Raw genomic sequence first — 19271 nt, 5'->3', positions numbered from 1 at the left:
CAGTCATACTGGAGTAGGACAGGCCCTTAATCCCATGACTAGTATCCTTATAAAAAGGGGAAATTTGGACACAAATAGGCACACTTAGAACACCATGTGAAGTTATGCTGCCACAAGCTACAGAATTATCAGAAGCCAGGGGAGAGGCCTGGAACAGATCCTTCAGAAGAGAGTATAGCCCTGCCAACACCACCCCAACCTGACTTCTGGCCTCCAGAACTATGAGATAGATCTGTTGTTCTAGAACATCCAGTCTGAGGTACTGTGTTAGGGCAGCCCTAGGAGATGAATACACTCTATATCATGTCTTTGTTCTTTGGCTACTTTTAAGATATTCTTTATTAAACTAGTTTTGATTTATGTCTTGAAATTTGGTGTCTGGTTGTGCTCTTCATTTTTATCCTGCTTGGGGTTCATTAAACTTCTTGGACTTCTGAATTTACATTTTTCATAAGATTTGAAAAGATTGTTCCAACATTAAGGGATAAATTTAGATAAATTTGGCACAAAAATTAGGTATTTTTGTTTTTCTTTACTCCATTAGTGTCAAAGTGAAAGGTAACATAATTCCTTTCACAATAGCAACCAAATCTTTGAAGTGACTATGAATACATTTTACAAGAGCAAGATCAGTATATGCACACACATACATTTAAACATATGTATATACTTATACATATTAACATATGTATATGTGTGTACACATACATTTATCTGTCCTGAAGGACATAAAAACTGAATAAACTGATAAGTCATGTTCATATTGGGTTCTCTGAAGGGCCCCAAATAAATAGCACAATTTCCACCCCCATCTAAATAATAAAAAATTAAGTAGTAGACAGGGGACAGGATGAAACTTTTATTACTGATCAAATTGAGTTGGAGGATGCAACTTACTGTGACCATTCAGCTAATGGGCCAATTAGCTGAATGACAGAATTAGACCAATTTACCAATCACAGGCAATACCTGTGACAAGAAATTGTGCTTGCAGAACAGCCCACAATGAACAGTGAGTTCAGCTGAGCAAACCCAGTTACCCATCACTGTCTTACCAATTAGATAAGCCCACTTCATCTTCCCTGGGGCAGAATGCATAATGTGGCAGAGAGGCTAGGAATGGGTATAGGGAAAACCCTACTCATGGAAATCAGGACTTAAAAGGTAAACATTTCCCAATAACCCCATAAAAGTGGCAATCCTACCTCATCACATATATCCATACAATGTAATCCTAATCAGCATCCCAGAGGCCTTTTGTTCTCAGAATTTGATCAGTGACTTCTAAAGAATACCTCTAATGAACATGTTGATTAGGAAATCCAAGAGATTTTTGAAAACATACTAATTAACATAATCAAACCACTGGTAGATGGGGTTGAGTGGATATCAGAGAATACTAAAACCAGAGAAACAAACACTTTTTGGATTCAACCATTACCCAAATTCTCTTTGTTGTTCAAGAATACTTATTTTTCCATGTTTTTCCTACTGCAATTGCTGTTTTCTTGACTTGGCTGAAAGCTTCAGGATAACGAACTAGTTATCCTGTGCCTATATTCCATTAGAAAGGTCTTAGGAAGGGCTTTCATTGGCTCAGCTTTACCAAAGGCTCACCTGGGGTATAATTACCATGGGTGCATAGAGTACCATGGTTAGTGCTTCTGAGTTGTCACCTTTGCAGATAAAGGTATATAGTCTGCTACTAGAAGACTATGGAGTTAGCAGACAACAAAAAGTCTGCCAAATCTGAAAATACACCATAAATTGAGAAACTGCAAGTTACTCAACTATCAAAAAATGGTATTGATTTGAAATGAAGGTCAGATCCTCACACCTCATAACATACACTATCAAGTAACACTGTGGGGAGGAACCAAGTAATAATTTAACTTAAATAATGTTTGTTTCATTATTTTAAAAGGGAGGCACATTTGGCATAACCTTTGAATTGCTGTTGAATATTTTCATAGTTCACAATGAATAATACATTTATTAAACAAAGTATTTCTTTCCTACATGATTTCTCTGATGTTATGGTGAGGATGGACTTATGGCAGAAAATTTTTCTATACTCATAAGATTTTACTCCTCTATACATACTCACAGTTTCGCATTGTATAAGTTATTTGATTTGTTGCTTTGTTGGAATTTATTACTTTGCTGGAACTTATTCCTTGTGGGATTTCTGATGTAAAAGGAAGTTTGATTTGTGGCGAAATGTTTTCTCACATTTGTTACATTCATAAGGTTTCTCTCCTGTGTGTATTTTCTGATGTTCAGTGAGAGTCCACAGGCGACGGTAGGTTTTCCCACATTGATTACATTCATATGGTTTCTCTCCTGTGTGAATTCTTCTATGGACTCTGAAGGCTGACTTATGGCAGAAGGATTTCCCACATTCATTACATTCATATGGTTTCTCCCCAGTGTGAGTTCGCTGATGTTCAACAAAGGAGAACTTCTGACAGAAGGTTTTCCCACATTCATTACACTCATAGGGTCTCTCTCCTGTGTGTGTTCTCTGATGGTGAGTGAGGGCTGACTTCCTGCAGTAGGTTCTCCCACATTCATTGCATTCATATGGTCTCTCCCATATAGTTCTCTGATGTACAATGAGGTGTGAGTTTTTGCTGATGGCATGCCCATGTTCACTACACTCATAAAGATTCTCCTTTGTGTTCATTCTCTTACACTGACTGCAGTTTGACTTCATGATGGATATTCTACCACATTTATTAAACACACCATGTTTCTCTCCTGTGTGTGTTCTCTGATGTATAGTGAGTGTTGACTTATGGCAGAAAAATTTTCCACATTCATTACATTCATAAGACTTCTTTCCTCTATGAGTTATCTGATGTGCAATGAGGGCTGATTTCGTACATAAAAATTTTCCACATTGACTGCATTCATAGGGCTTCTCTCCTGTATGACTTCTTCGATGCACATTGAGGGCTGATTGACAAAAAAAGGTTTTCTCACATTCACTACATTCATAGGGTTTTTCCCCTGTGTGAATTCTCTGATGTGCAGTAAGGGCCGACTGACAGAAGAAGGTTTTCCCACATTCCTTACATTCATTTGGCTTCTCTCCTCTGTGAGTTCTTTGATGTACAACAAGATACGATTTCTTACTGAAGGCGTTTCCACATTCCTTGCATTCATAAGGCTTCTCCCCTGTGTGTGACCTGAAATGTTCAGCCAGGGCTGACTTCCGAAAAAAGGTCTTTCCACATTCATTACACTCATAGGATTTCTCCCCTCCATGAATTTTCTGGTGTACAATGAGGGCAGATTTGTCAATGAAGGTTTTCCCGCATTCACTGCATTCATAGGGTCTCTCTCCAGTATGAATTCTTTGGTGTCGAGTGAGGCTTGTCTTCACACGAAAAGTCTTCCTACAATCATTACAAACATACGGTTTCTCCCCTGTATGAATTCTCTGATGTACAATGAGGGTAGATCTCTTAGAAAAGGTTTTCCTACATTCACTACATTCATTTGGTTTCCTTTCAGTCTGTCTCCCTTTCTGCGTAACGAGAACTGCCCTCTTGAAGAAGGTTTTCCCACATTTATTATAGTCAAAAGGTTGTTTCAAAATCTGTATGTTCTGGTGAAGAATAAGACTTTCATTTTGATTGCTGGCTTTCCTCATTGGATTGTATCTGTAATTTTTCATTCCCGAATGACTTTTTTCATGCTTAGTATGAAGCAGTGGCTTCCCAAATCCACTGTATTCATCAGGAATCTTTCTGTTTTCTTTGCTTTTCTTTGCAACAATTACTTCTGAATTAGTTTTCAAACTGTTTCCTCCTGGATTACATTTATAGGGCATTTTTCTTGAGGGAACACTATTCATGCCCAGATTAAGTGTTTTCCCAAATACATTCTCTCTTTCTGTAATCAGTGTTTTGTTGCCGAAGAATACAGTTTGTGTCAAATGTTTATCCTGGATTTCCTTGTTCTTCTCTAAGGCATCATTAACTTCTAGAAAAAGGAATACAATTAACAGTAATTGGTGAGTCTTTATATATTTGCTATGAAATGAGAATTCCTTAGAAATGCACTGTTTTGGGGGTTAGACTTCAGGCCCAGTCTTCCAAGATTAAACAAATTTCAAGTGCAAATATCTCTTACTTGGTTGATTCTAAGAAAAAAAAAACAAAAACAAAAAATACTAAATACTAAAAAGCAAATCCATCTGTACCAGCCACTATTTAACAGGGGTAAAGGAAGAGGAAACTAGCAAAGAATACAAGTACCTTTGACACTTTACAAATACCACTAAACATTGAGTGGAAAAAGTAAGCAGTCACAAGGAATAGTACACAAAGTATGCTGGAAGTGTGGCTGATGGAGTGTTGAATAAAACAGACAAGAGTCAAGTAACCACTTACAGAAAGAGAGTCATACAGTGAGACCAGGTAAAACAGATGTCAGAAAGATGGGTCAGTTATTATCAAAACACACAAGAAGGAAGGGGTGAATGTGAAATTTTTGCAGTGACGTGGAACTCTTGAATTTGTACAATGCAAAGGGAAGTAAGATTGCAGGCTGAGCAGAGCTGGGACTAGAGGAAGGCAAGCAGGATACCCAGGGCACCTGCACAATCCTGAGAGTTGAGTGTCTTCCTAAATTTTGCATGCCAGGCACCTTGTTTGCCTCACCCTACTCTGGATCCTGGTGAAGCTTAGAATGGAAAGGGAAACCGTGTTACTTCTGTTAAGTGATGTAGAGAAAAATGGAAGACAATTAAAAAGATTATGACAGATCTCTGAATGTCTGAAATATAAACCATGCCTATGACAATGGTGGGTGGGGCAAGGGAGGCAACAGAGAATGCTACAGAAATAAAGTTTAAGGTGTGATAAAAGAGGAACTTGAATTCTGGGGATAGGTAACTTAGTGGCAAAAATCTTTATAAATTTCAGTTATTTATTTGGGGAGAATGTTTCAGATGTCCATAGCATGACAGATAATAACCTCAATCATTTCTAAAGGTCTGGGGCCAACAAAAAGAAATTCATGAAAAACATTACCATGCCAACTATTACCACTGACCAACACGGAACTCTCATTTCCATTGGTTCCACCTGCTCAGTTATCATTTACTTACCTGGGTAGTTCTGATTTGAGAATTCCTCCACTATCCATGGTTCTTCTCCTTGCTCCAATTTGAAAATCACATCCGGTTTGCTAACATGATACCCTGTTAATGGGAAATTATAGAACTTGGACCAAGATCTTTGGACATCAGGGACTCTGAAGAATGCAGAAAGTACAGCTTCAGAAGCTGTGCAATGAAGATTCCCAACAATAGCTCAGTAAAGCTAGAACATTTTGGTGAAGGGTAAGGGAAGGGCAGTGAATACATACACAAACTTTACTGTCTAAAAGGGTTTAATCATCTTGCTCCCCTGATGCTCAAAGCTAAATAATTAAATTCTAGACATCAACATGTTTTTGTAACACAGAAAAAATGTATGCTCTTGGGAGTTGTACAAGGAAACCGTCCTTACCCACGGAGACCAAGTTGCTGTAGTTCTCCAGCATCACATCCCTGTACAGGAGCCTCTGAGCAGGGTCCAGTTGCTGCCATTCCTCCTGGGTGAAGTTCACAGTCAGGTCCTGGAATGAAACTGATCTCTGAAAGAAAATGTTTAATCTGGGGTGACCAAAACTGAGTGATATCAAATGTATGGTAACATAAACTATAAGCAGACCACTGCCATGGCAAATGGAAAACTATAAAGAGATACAATTGTGGGAGGGCAGAAAATTAAAAATATGTCACTGTGTTCATTTTTAAAATGAATTTTAAAAATGTACTGAGCTTATACCATGTCCTGGAGCTATTCCAATTGCCTGGATTACTAATCACATAAAATACTAATCTTGCTCTCAAGGAGCATACATTCTGACAGGGTGACAAAAATAGAAATGTACATCTTTAAAGAGCAATGCTGGACATACACACAAGATGAAGGGTGATCACAAAAGAAGAAAGTTTGCTCCATTTTTGTTACCCCTTCTTTGAGGGCATAATAATTTTAGTCCTGAAATATAAACAGTATGCTGTATTATAGGACTGTAGCCGTTAAGAAAATACACAGACACCAAACACACATGGGGCGTTTGAGAACTACAATCTCTCCACAGGAAAGGCTAGTGAGGAGTGGGACAGAGGCCAGAGAATAGAGGAACTCTTTTTTCTAATTAGTAGTCTTGAAATTCAGATAGTACAACATATCAGCAAAACAGTCTTGCATATACGCTAACGTACATTTACTTAGGAATTGTAGTATATTTCCAAGTTAGTTCCAGCTATACATTAATATCAATAAAGCTTCATTATTTTTTCATTCTTTTGGCTGAAATACTAACAAGAATAGAAGTACAGTGAATTGCTGGGGTGTTCCCTATCCTCCACTTTGGAGACCACTGTTGTAAATAATGGAAATCCATAAAGAGGTATTTGTAAGCAAGGACTGGAGATTTGTGACCAAATGTGTGTTTTGAAACAATGCTCTAGAGCACAGGGGTTGGCAAACTACAGTCCGTGGGCAAAATCTAGGCCACTGGAAGCCAAATGTGGTCATGCTCATTTGTTACACACAGTCTGTGATGGCTTTCATGTCACAACAGCTGTGCTGAGGAAATCTGACAGAGACCACAGGGCCAGCAAAGCCAAAAATTTTGACCTTGTACTCTAAAGAAAACATTTGCTGTCCCCTACTCTAGAAAAATGGAAACTGGCTTAAAGGTCAAATTAGAGGGGAAGAAAACTAAGACACCACTACAGGACATGAGCACAGACAGTTCCTGGGAAATGGGAAGGAGAAAATCAGTCCTACATAACGGGAGGCAAGGAGAGTTGACCACTACTTGATGTGCAGATGTAATGTGCAGATTATTTCACATGATCAGCTGGGCTGATGCTAGTAGCATATGTGGAGATTAGGAAAACAAAACAGAAAAGAGAATTGAGCACAGGAAACGAAGGCACTGATGTTCACCATGCTGTGCTTGAAGTATCTATTGAGTAAAGAAGTAGAGATGTCTAGCTGGTAGTTGGATACATCGTTCTGGAGCTCAAAGGAGAGATACCATAGTGATCAGAAGCAATATTTGAAAGCATAAATAATGAGGAAGGTCTCCACGAACTGATATGAAGTGAAAAAAGTAAAGTATTAAAGAATATCTATAATATTCTACCTTTTATGTAAGAAAGGAGATGTAAGAAAACACACATGGCCAGGTGTGGTGGCTCACACCTATAATCCCAGCACTCTTGAGAGGTTGAGGTAGGCAGATCACTGGAGCTCAGAAGTTCAAGATCAGTCTGGGCAACATGGCAAAACCCCATCTCTACAAAAAATAAAAAAAAAATTAGCCGGGCGTGGTGGCATGTGCTACTCGGGTGGCTGAGGCAAGAGGATCACTTGAGTCTGGGAGGCAGAGGTTGCAGTGAGCTGAGATTGTGCCACTGCACTCCATCAACTTGGGTTGACAGTGCAAGACCTCATCTCAAAAAAACAAAAAAACCCCACCACATATAACCACTACGTGTGCAAAGAAAATTATGGAAAGGATACACCAGAAACTCATGAAACTGGTTACATTCAGGGGAGAGGTGGAGACAGATGGAAAGAATGGATGGATGGGAACAGAGTAGAAGAGATGAGAAGGAGTGACACTTCTCTAAAATATCTTTCTATATGGTTTTGATTCTTAGAAATATGGTAGGCCAGGTGTGGTGCCTTACACCTGTAATCACAGCACTTTGGGAGGCTGAGGTGGGAGGATCGCTTGAACTCAGGAGTTCAAGACCAGCTCAGGCCACATAGTGAGACCTCATGTCTCAATTTTTTTTTTTTTTTTTTTGCCAGGAGTGGTGGTGCATGCCTGTAGTCCCAGCTACTTGGGAGGCTAAGACAGGAGGATTGCTTGAGCTGAGGAGATCAAGGCTTTAGTGAGCTATGATTGCACTACTGCACTCCAGCTTGGGTGACAGAGCAAAACCTAGTTTCAAAAATTATGCAAGTTAAATAAGTTTAAGTACGTAAAAAGGAGAGAAAAAAAAGAAAGAGGAAAGGAAAAGAAAGGAGAAATTAAAGGAGGGAGGAAGGAAAAGAAAAAGAAAACAAAGGAAAAGGAAAACAAGGGAAAGGGAAGGGGAAGAAGAAAGGAAAGAAAGGCTAGGATGAACCCTGCAAAATAGCCAGCAAAGTGTCAAGGTTGTAAGTGACAAAGAAGGACCATTGTGGGTTGCAAGAGGCTAAGGAGACAGGACATTTAATGCAACTTGGGTTCCTAGGTTGGATCCTTGAACTGAAAAAGGATATTCATGGAAAATAATTAGCAGAATTTGAGTAAGATAGATAATAGTACTGTATTCATGTGAATTTCCCAGTTCTGATCACTAATATAGTTTTGAAAGATCAGGGGAAGCGAGGTGAAGGAAACACAGGTATTTTGTGTATGATTTTTCTCATTCTTCGTATTTAAAAATAAAGCAGTAAAAAATAGGCATGCTGCCTCCACCTTCGCAGACACCTGGGCTTTGGCCTGCTGTATGTTTCACCTCACCTACATGACCATTCTAGGTCACCCCAGTCTTTTTTTTCTTTGATCTTTGATCTGCTATACATCTTTCTACTGACATACTTTATTAGGTAATTCAATGAGGCCTTTCCCGTTATCACCACTTAACTGTCTCTTATACATAAACTAGAAGTAGTTACATTATCCATTTTATTTCCTCCATGAATTACTTCCTCTAAAGGACCTATAAGCTTATTTTATTTTATTATTTTATTTTTTAGATGGAGTTTCGCGCTGTCTCCCAGGGCCTGGAGTGCAGTGGCGCAATCTCAGCTCACTGCAAGCTCCACCTCCCGGGTTCACGCCATTCTCCTGCCTCAGCCTCCCCAGCAGCTGGGACTACAGGTGCCCGCCACCACGCCCGGCTAATTTTTTTGTATTTTTAGTAGAGATGGGGTTTCACCGTGTTAGCCAGGATGGTCTCGATCTCCTGACCTCGTGATCCGCCCGCCTTGGCCTCCCAAAGTGCTGGGGTTACAGGCGTGAGCCACCGCACCCGGCCTAAAGGACCTATAAGCTTCTTGAAGATAAAGAGTATGTTATAATTATAGGCACAACAATAGACATATAAGGTCTTAATGACTAGAAAGAATGGCAAAAATATTACAAACAAAACGCCAGGGGAAAGAGTGCCAGGGAAGAGCCTTCACTAAAAAGTTCTGTACTCGCTAAGGCAGACCCAGTGCACTTCACAGCAGAAAGTCCAAAGTAAGAACAGTGAATGTGTTCACTTTGTGAGAAACTGAAAGGTGCTTATGACAAAGAAAAAGAAACTCGATTCTCCCGGTGACTCAGGTCCACTCTGTAAGCAACACTGTAAGTAGAACGATGATCCATTCAGAGCAGAGGAGAGTTCACTGTTTCACACAAAACAAGATTACTCACAAAAAAGAAATGAGCGCTACTATGAGCAGGCATACGGCAACTGAGGAGATATGCCTACACCTTTAAAGGCCAATAGTCTTACTTGTGAGGTAGACAGATAATGACCAGACCCTATATGTAATGCAGAGATGAAGAGAGCCAGCATTGCTCTGTAAACACACAGTCTGTAGACACAGAATATGGGGACAGGAATGGGTCCTATGATGAGATGGCTCCTGGCTATGGTCCCAATGTAGACAGAAAAGGGGTAGAAAGTCAAGGAGCAAACAGTGGAAACACGATTAAAAGCAAGAAGTGTAAAATTTGGGGCATGTTCAGGAGACTAAATGCAGACCACCATCATTCTTCAGAGGGGCTCAGTGTGGGTGGTCCCTCCCACTGGGGGCATGAAGCACATCTGTGGAGACATTTTTGGCCATCAGGGTTCTGTGGGATGCTGCTGGCATTTGGTGGAGGGAGAGGGAAGGAGGGATGGTAGAGACACTGCAACATGCAATACCTTCTCCTACAGTAGAGAAATGCCCCAAGTCCTGTATAACTTTCTAATCTTAAATATTCATATAAGTGAAAAATCTGTTTATAATGATCTGAGCCTAGAACCTTATTCCATTTGGCACTTGAACACACAATATTTATATATATATATATATATTTTTTTTATGTATATTAAATTTTCTTCAATGTAATAGTGGGTATATCAAGGACAATTTGTATTTGATTTGAACTGGAACTTTAGGGATTTTCACTCTTGAAAAATATCACAAATGGCAATGTTATGTACAGTATTCAAATCACAACACATCGCTCCTGTATCAGTGAGAACCTGTAACTACATTCATAGAGATTTAACCTAAAAGTAGTCTGCAGACTCCTCTTTTGACTTTTACTATAGTTATATCTGGGCAAGTCTGTATTAAGCTACATATCATTTTTAATTACTTTATGTTTTTACTTTTCCTCTATATTCGAGTTCTATCGATTTTTAAAAAATTACACAAGTAGGTTAAATTATCTATAATCTTCAAAACAGGATAAAGGGAGGATGGCGTTTAGTTCGGATTTCTAGAAAACAGAGCCTAAGGCAAGGACTCAGTCTGTATCATTTTATCTGGGAACTCCAAGCCAGGGCAGTGAGGGTGAGGGAAGTAAGGAAGGGAGGAAAGAAAGGATGTAAACAATGAGATATGAGAGACATTAGCATGCTGCCCACCACCTCACTACAAGCCCCAAAGAGGGGCAAGTTTCCTCAGCAGGAGCATGGGGTCAGCACATGGGACACCTCTGGGAGAACCACCAGGAGAAACTAATCTTGAAATAGTGCACAGAAGAGAGAAAGGATGGTGAATTCATCTGCCCACCTCCTTCTCATTTTCCATTTCCCTTCATTCAAGGTTCACCCAGTGAGTTAACCTGCCCACACTTCCAGGTTGCATCATCTGGCTCCACCATCTGGCCCCTCAGGAAGCTGGTACCACACCTTATGGTGTGTGGTTTCATCCAAGTCTAAAAGAGGAGGCAGCCTGGTGTCGGTGGGTGGCATTAACTAAGAGAGATAAAGGAGATGGCTGAATATGGAAGGTTTGCATCCCAATATAGCTCATAAGAAAGTATGTTCTGTAAATAGATATGGGTCTGGCAGAGTTGAGAACCACCTCAGCACAGTTTGAACTGTTGGTGTAATATCTTTCTCTTTCACTAGCATGTGAGCTCCATGAGGACAGAGACAGTATCTCCTTCATTCAAGTTGAATGTAGACCATCTAGCATAGCGTATGACACACAATTGTTGGATCAATATACAGTTGTTGAGTGAAAGGTCCAGAGTGGTAGGAATTAAGAAGAGGCAGGAAACGGTCATGACATAAATAGCCTTACACGTCATACCAAGGATGCTGAACTTGTATTATGTAAGTGGTGTGGAACCTCTTAAGTCATTTCTGTATTAAGACATGATCACGTTGGCATTTTGGAGGAACTGGTCAGTGTGAACAACAGCCTTGAGGTGTGAAGAGGAAGGGGCCAGGCAGACTGCTGAGAAAGCTACTAATATTATGACAACCCACGAGAAACTGAGGCAGGAGAAGGAAGTGAAAGGACAAATTCAAGAAATGTTATTAGCAAGCTCGACAAACAGGTATGGTAGGAGGTGAGGAAAAGGAGAATTAAGATGGACTTCAGGCTGGGCGCAATGGCTCACGCCTGTAATCCCAGCACTTTGGGAGGCTGAGGCGGAAAGATCACAAGGTCAGGAGATCAAGACCATCCTGGCTAACACGGTGAAACCCCGTCTCTACTAAAAATACAAAAAAATTAGCCAGGTGTTGTAGTGGGCGCCTATAGTCCCAGCAACTCAGGAGGCTAAAGCAGGAGAACGGTGTGAACCCAGGAGGCAGAGTTTGCAGTGAGCCGAGATCGCACCACTGCACTCCAGCCTGGGCAATAGAGCGAGACCCTCATCTCAAAAAAAAAAATAGACTTCATTTTCTGGCTTGATGGAAGCAGCACTGATAGGGAATCAAGAAGCAGCAGTACATTGAGCAAGTTGTAAATATTATTTCCATGTTGGATACGAGGACTCCATGTGCCTTCTGGACATCCTTGTAGAGATGTTCAGCAAGAATCTCAAGCTGAGGTTCTCAGAGGCAGAAATATTTCAGAGCATAAAGACTCACAAGTTAAAAACCACAAAGGGCAAGAAAAAAAATCAGAAAGAATAATGGGCTAACAATGGAATAGCAATGTTCATGAAACAAAAGAGAAGATTGTATAAAAGATATAAAAAAGACATGATTACAGGCTGGGCATGGCAGCTCACACCTATAATCACAGCACTTTGGGAGGCCAAGGTGGGAGGATCACTCGAACCCAGGAGTTCGAGACCAGCCCGGGCAACATAGTGAGACCTCATCTCAATTAAAAAAAAAAAAAAAAAAAGACATGATTGTAGAGCTACAAAGAGAATCAAGTGAGGGATACCACAGACATTATCAGAGGTGCATATTAGGGAGGGGGCAGTCATACTGTCAAATGCAACAAAGAGTTTGGTAAAGTATGAACTGAAAAATACTCATTGGGTTTGAAAACATTTAGGTTACTGGTAACTTTTTCCAGAACAGATCCATCAGAGTGGTGGGGGCAGACATAAGACTGTATCAAGTGGGTTGAAATGAGACAGGCAAGTGAAGTTTTACCTACAGAATACTGAACTGTCCCCTCTAGAACTTGTTTTATAAGTACAGCTGCAATAAAGTTATAGGGCATTATTTGAAGAATATTATTCTATTTGTTACAGGTTTTATCCATTTATTCTAGGTCTTATCACTGGATCATAGACATCACAGAGAACCATCTGAATGCTGCCTGTTCGGATGACACTGGATTGGTTCCCTGTAATTACTGTGCTCTGCCTGGGTATAGAAGTCACGGGAAACCCATAGCATTTCTTTCCCAGCTGTTTTTGGCAGAGCTGCCTCTACTTCACTTACTCAAAGATCATCCAAGAAAATTTTTAGATAATTGATGGGAAAACCACACAAAATCCAGTGTAAGGGCTATCTCATATGGTCTGGGCCTTTCTGGAACCATTTGAGTAAGTCTATAGGAATATATGATTTCTGTATATCTATGTCCACTTTTCTAGTACTGATCGAATACTCTGATGCTGAATTTTATACATTTCAGTTTCATCTGCAAACTACTCTAAACCTCTTGAAGTTCACTGTATAATGTGAGAAGTAAATCCCTGAGCAACTTACCTGAAATTTGTTCATTTTCAGGTTCTCTTGAGAAAGGGCCAAGAGTGTTGAAAGCAGAGCTGGGTAAGGAAGAATGGGGAATGGAATGAGCAATCTGGCTCACACAGCAGCTCTACACTTACCTACAAAGACAGCCACACACCCATTTAAAAACACGGTCCTTTGACCAGTCTGGTTCAGGAAGCAACAGCTTGAGGAAACGTTCACTTGTCCATTCATAGTTCTAGAATAGTCACATAGAGCTTTTCTTACTGTCAACAAATGTTTTCTACTGAATTACTGAGAATTTATGCCTCCTTTGAAAAAAACTGAAAACCTCTGAGTCCAATTAATAGAAGACTAGGTCAACCAAAGTTAGTATACACAAAGCCTGGAACACTATTTTGGTATTAAAGTGGATTCTAGGATTAAAAGATTTCTTGGAATAGGAAAATGATATTTTGTCACCTACCTACTTTCCTACTAATGTGTTTAGCCACTTGAGATGAGAGAATCCAGAGAGAATGAATGAAAGTGTTTAAGGTGTTTGTCTTTTTGACGGTTTGGTCTTCCTTAGCTGCAGTTTCACAAGAGGACCTTTTACTAAGAAACTTCTTGTGGTAGGTAACTTAAATGTGGTAGATGACAAAGCCCTGACGGTTACTCAAAGGACCAGAATTCAGTTATTGGCTCTGTCGCTAGCAAACTGCATTACTGAATAAAATCTTTACGAAGTCGTAATTTTAAAATAAGATAAATTGGTTTTTAGTCTTTCCTTTACCCCATTGTGTAGCTCTGTAAGGGGTAAACTCAGTAAATCCCACGTGAGGTGATGAACATGGTTGGTGCAGCTCAGAATAAACAGAGGATGGAGATGGTAGGGAATGACATGTATGTGTTTAGGAAGTGATGAAGAGATCATTTCCTTATTTATAACCAGTATGCCTTCCTTCCAACCCAGGACTCTCGCAGATACCTCCAGTGAAGTGTCTTTTCCTGTCAAATCTGGACCCTGCCCATTCCAGCTCACATCCTTCTTCCGAAACGTGATATGAACTTTGCTGAGCTATAGTAATCAATGGTTGCAGGACTAAGTGCATCAGCAGAAGTTCTGGAAAGAGGCTCTGGCTATTTGGATGCGCAAACCTTTCACTTTCACTCTGGCTACTTGGATGCGCAAACCTTTCACTTCTTCAGGCAAATCAGGGCCCTAGAGAGAGCCCGCCCCGTGGCCTGCAGGTCAGGAGCCCAATCCTGTCCTAGGTGCCTCGCCTCGCCTCCCGACAACAGGAAACCCTCCCTCCAAAGACAGGGAGAGCGCGCGTCCACCCTCCGCTGACCCGAGGACAGCCCCGCCCGGCCCCACCGTTCCCTCCGACGCCCGAGTGCTCGGAGCTCGCCGCCAGCCCTTCCTATAGGTTGTGGGTGCACCCGCTTCGCCTGCAGTTCGCACCAGGTCCAAGTCACGGCGGGACCAGGCATTCACGGGCTGAAAGACCCTCACCCGGAAGAGTCTGTCGAACCGGAAGCGCGTCCGGGTGAAAAACAGGAACGGCACATGCGCAGAAAGGCCCCCGGGCCGCCTTTCCCGGGGCTCTCCCGAGGCCCGCGCCGGCTTCCTGGACCACAGTCCCCAGAAGGCGTCGCGGCCGCCGCCCTACCCTGAGGGATCTTTGAAGAGCTTATGCTTTAACTACGGAACTTGGGTGACTGCTGTGAATCACCAATACGAAAAGTAAAGTTTCATATCCGTTTCACCGAAGGCTGTAGATGAGAAAGGAAAATTCTGCGAAATGAAAATGACTGCGAAAGATATTCCAGCGGAATGTTAAGGGAATAATACTAAGGACCTGCAGAAAATTTCTCGCCAACAGTATACAAAATCGTTGCTGGCTTTCAATATGTGAAAGTTGAAGATAAATCAGAATATCTCTGAAGAAAATGATCTATTAGCTGTAACCCCAATTCCCAGAGATACCCGAGTTTAACATTAGGTGCACATTCTTCTGACAGTTTTACAAAGAGGAACTCATATGGGTCTAATAATAATATTATATGGGTCTAATATTTTTAAAATTAGCAATATAGTTAATATACTTTAATATCACGAATCATCTCATATTCATTGTAATATAGAAAATAGTTTTACATCCACAAGGAAAATACATACAATCATCCATGGTTTAACGATGAGGATACGCTCTGAGAAATGTGTCTTTAGGCAATCTCATCTTTGTGTGAACATCATGGAGGGTTCTTACACAAATCTAGACGATATAGTCTACTACACACCTAGGCTGTATGGTATAGCCTATTTCTCCTAGGCTGCAGACCTGTGTGGCATGTTACTGTCCTGAATACCGTATGCAATGGTAACACAATGGTATTTGTGTGTGTAAACATACCTAAACATAGGAAAGGTACAGTAAATGTACAGTATTATAAACTTGTGAGACCACAGTTGTATATGCAGTACATCATTGACTGGAACATTCTTATGTTATGCATGACTGTATATGAATTGTATACACATTGAATAAATAGAACTTTATAAAACTTTACTCATTGGAAGGCATGAAAATTTCTGACAAAGTTATGATGTATTCAATTTCAGAAAAGAACAGTTAGTGACTGGTGGTAGCTAGTCTTCAAAGATGGCCCCCAATGAACTAAACTTCCCAGTATTCCAGGCTTGTATATTTCCCTCCCACACTGATTTTGGCTGACTCTGTGATTCTCTTTAACCAAAAGAATGCGTCAGAAGTGACACTGTGCCACTTCCAGAAAATAAGCCATACATAGTCCTGGAAGCTTCAGCTTTGCTCTTTGAAGAGTCCTTAGACACTAAGACATGCAGCTAACCTGTTAGACCAAATGGAGAAACCAAGAAAAGTAGGAAGTGAGAGGCCCTGAGACCACATGGAAAAGGAGACGCCCATCTTTCCTAACAATGCAGCTATCCCAGCCTTCCAGTCATCCTTGCCTAGAGACATAAGACATATGAGTGAACATTCCAGGCCAGTGAAGTTCCTAGATGACTTCAGCTCCAGATGAAATCATGTAGCTGATCCCAGTAAACATACAGACTACAAGAAATAATAAATTTTGTTGTTTTAAGCTTCTAAATTTTAGGTGGTTAGTTATGCAGCAATAGCTAGCTAAACATCAACAAAAGATGATTTTGAAGAATATGATATGAAAAACTGCCATTTCAAATCAGTGAGAAAGGCTTATTGTTAAATAGATTATTGAAAAAGTGATGTGGGACAACTCACTAACCATTTGGAGTAAAAAACAGATTAAATTCTCATCTCACACATTATAATCAATATATTTCACATTGACATATAATTTGAAATGTTAAACGCAAACTCTCGGAGTAAGTGATTTTTTGCATTACTTGCTAGGAAAGCTCTTTTACTGAAATTTTATCAAAGCAAAGTTTCCTAGTAATCAAGAAAATGGAATCTATTTCTGTTCATTCAAGTTTAGATAGTCTCAAATGTTTTGCTACTTTTGTAATTCGGAACATTTTTCTATCTTATTTTCATTGCCATGTAAAAATGACACTGTAGAGAAAATTATTGATCAATGTGGCTATGAAAAATTGAAAAAGTCTTGCTTCAGAAAAAAATAGATTTAAAAAGAAATAAATGGAGAAAATAAAGTGGTTTCACCACATATGAGAAGGATTGAAATAGACTCAATTTATTAACATCTCTTTTAGAAATCTGTAAAGATGAGGATTCAAATTTTTTTAAAACATGAAAAAAGAACACGAACAAGGCAATTAATACAGAAGAATTGTAAAAGAGCCATAACTATGTATATGAGGTAATGGCCAATAATATTCTAGAGCAAAGAAGTGCAAAAAGTTTTTGATTACATACTTTTTTGGCAGACTCATTTGGCAAAGATTAAATGGAATAATAAAGTATTGGCATGAATTTGGAAAAAATACTTGTTCCCAGACAGGTTGGGTGGGAGTATAATTCCTATGACATTTCTAGTAGACATTCTGTACCCAAATTGAAGATTTCACGCCTTTTATTCCAGCAACTCAGCTTCTAGGAACATCTTAATGAAATAATTAAATCAGTACAAAAATATGCATATCAAGAAAGTTCCTTATAATGGTTTTAATCATAATCTTTTTTTTTTTTTTTTTTTTTTTTTCCGTAGACGGAGTCTCGCTGCGACGCCCAGGCTGGAGTGCAATGGTGCAATCTCGGCTCACTGTTACCTCCACCTCCTGGGTTCACATGATTCTCCTGTCTCAGCCTCCCGAAAAGCTGGGGTTACAGGTGTTTACCACCATGCCCGGCTAATTTTTGTATTTTTAGTAGAGATGGGATTTCACCATATTGGGAACTCCTGACCTCAAGTGACCCACCCACCTCAGCATCTTAAAGTGCTGGGATTACAGGCGTGAGCCACTATGCCCAAGTCAATCATAATAATTTTTTAAAAGGTAGAGGGAAGCAACCAAATGTCCACCAGCAATGTGAAGGTGAAGGTAGAATATAAGTATGTAGGGTCCAGCCCCACAGGGTTGATGGGTTTTTCACCCCGTGCGCGGAGACAAGAGATTGTAGAAATAAAGACGCAAGACAGAGATAAAAGAAAAGACAGCTGGGCCCGGGGGACCACTACCACCAAGACGTGGAGACCGGTAGTGGCCCTGAATGCCAGGCTGCACTGATATTTATTGGATACAAGACAAATGAGCAGGGTAAGGAGTGTGAGCCATCTCCAATGATAGGTAAGATCATGTGGGTCACGTGTCCACTGGACAGGTGGCCCTTCCCTGCCTGGCAGCTGAGGCAGAGAGAAAGAGAGGAGAGAGAGAGAGACAGCTTACGCCATTATTTCTGCATATCAGAGACTTTTAGTACTTTCACTAATTTGCTACTGCTATCTAAAAGGCAGAGCCAGGTGTACAGGATGGAACGTGAAGGCAGACTAGGAGTGTGACCACTGAAGCACAGCATCACAGGGAGACGGTTAGGCCTCCGAATAAATGCGGGTGGGCCTGACTGATGTCAGGTCTTCCGCAAGAAGTGGAGGAGTGGAGTCTTCTCTAAACTCCCCCCAGGCAGAGGGAGACTCCCTTTCCCGGTCTGCTAAGTAGCGGGTGTTTTCCTTGACCCTGACGCTGCCGCTAGACCACGGTCTGCTTGGAAACGTCATCTTCCCAGACGCTGGCGTTACCGGTAGACCAAGGAGCCCTCTGGTGGCCCTGCCTGGGCATAACAGAGGGCTTGCACTCTTGTCTTCTGGTCACTTCTCACTATGTCCCCTCAGCTCCTATCTCTGTATGGCCTGGTTTTTCCTAGGTTATAATTGTAGAGCAAGGATTATTATAATATTGGAATAAAGAGTAATTGCTACAAACTAATGATTAATGATATTCATATATAATCATATCTATTATCTATATCTAGTATAACTATTCTTATTTGATACATTTTATTATACTGGAACAGCTCGTGCCCTTGATCTCTTGCCTCGGCACCTGGGTGGCTTGCCACCCACATAAGTAGCCATTTTTAATTTATTTGATGTAATATTTGAATTACAAATATCATTTTCATGTTTTTTCAAATATAACTACTTGTCTTAATGTGATTTATTGAAAACATCATTTTTTGCCCACTGCTTTGCAATGTCATCTAAATTCTTACATACCTCTTGTCTATACATGTTCCTGCAAGGAACCAGCATTTAACTATTTTACAAATTAAAGAAATTTCATACATATTAACATTAATCTGCTTTTTCTAAGATTTTTCTGGATGTATTTTAAATACTCTGTGAAGGGAAACAAAAAAAAGCAAGGAAAGCACCAAAATTTGCCGCTATTTTAACAGAAATGTTATTAAAGAAACAAAATTTTCAATTCTTCAAGAAAATGAGATATATTTCTTTTTTTTTTTTTTTTTTTTGAGACGGAGTCTCGCTCTGTCGCCCAGGCTGGAGTGCAGTGGCGTGATCTCGGCTCACTGCAAGCTCCCCCTCCCGGGCTCACGCCATTCTCCTGCCTCAG

General features: G+C 40.4%; 1 protein-coding gene across 5 annotated transcripts; it reads right to left on the bottom strand.

Annotated features, from left to right (window-relative positions):
* Positions 1 to 512: 512 nt before the first annotated feature.
* On the bottom strand, positions 513 to 14741 carry ZNF334 (zinc finger protein 334). Of its 5 annotated transcripts, XM_011983754.1 has the most exons (6): positions 14679 to 14741; positions 13247 to 13305; positions 10851 to 10995; positions 5523 to 5649; positions 5120 to 5212; positions 513 to 3990 (listed from the first exon to the last, which is right to left on the bottom strand). In XM_011983754.1, the coding sequence occupies exons 3-6, from the start codon at positions 10866 to 10868 to the stop codon at positions 2171 to 2173; spliced, it is 2058 nt and encodes a 685-aa protein (XP_011839144.1). In that variant the 5' UTR covers positions 10869 to 10995; positions 13247 to 13305; positions 14679 to 14741; the 3' UTR covers positions 513 to 2170. The 5 variants fall into 5 exon arrangements, with proteins under 5 accessions (XP_011839144.1, XP_011839146.1, XP_011839145.1 ...); XM_011983756.1 differs by lacking the exons at positions 10851 to 10995; positions 13247 to 13305 and adding an exon at positions 13698 to 13724 and having other exon boundaries at positions 14592 to 14741; XM_011983755.1 differs by lacking the exon at positions 10851 to 10995 and having other exon boundaries at positions 14592 to 14741.
* Between the last annotated feature and the right edge of the window lie 4530 nt (positions 14742 to 19271).

The sequence above is a fragment of the Mandrillus leucophaeus genome, unplaced genomic scaffold, assembly GCF_000951045.1.
Source record: "Mandrillus leucophaeus isolate KB7577 unplaced genomic scaffold, Mleu.le_1.0 Scaffold255, whole genome shotgun sequence".
NCBI classification, from domain to species: domain Eukaryota; kingdom Metazoa; phylum Chordata; class Mammalia; order Primates; family Cercopithecidae; genus Mandrillus; species Mandrillus leucophaeus.
Note: the sequence above shows the minus strand (reverse complement) of the source record. Positions and strands in the feature narration are given on the sequence as shown.

Coding starts and splice junctions, on each gene's coding strand:
- ZNF334 (XM_011983753.1), bottom strand. CDS start 7,369: ATGGGGTTTTGCCATGTTGCCCAGACTGATCTTGAACTTCTGAGCTCC. Junction 5,650..7,218: donor TCTCCTTTCTTACATAAAAG/GTAGAATATTAT, acceptor ATTTTCTTTCAG/AGATCAGTTTCATTCCAGGA. Junction 3,991..5,119: donor CTCAAATCAGAACTACCCAG/GTAAGTAAATGA, acceptor TCCTTTTTCTAG/AAGTTAATGATGCCTTAGAG.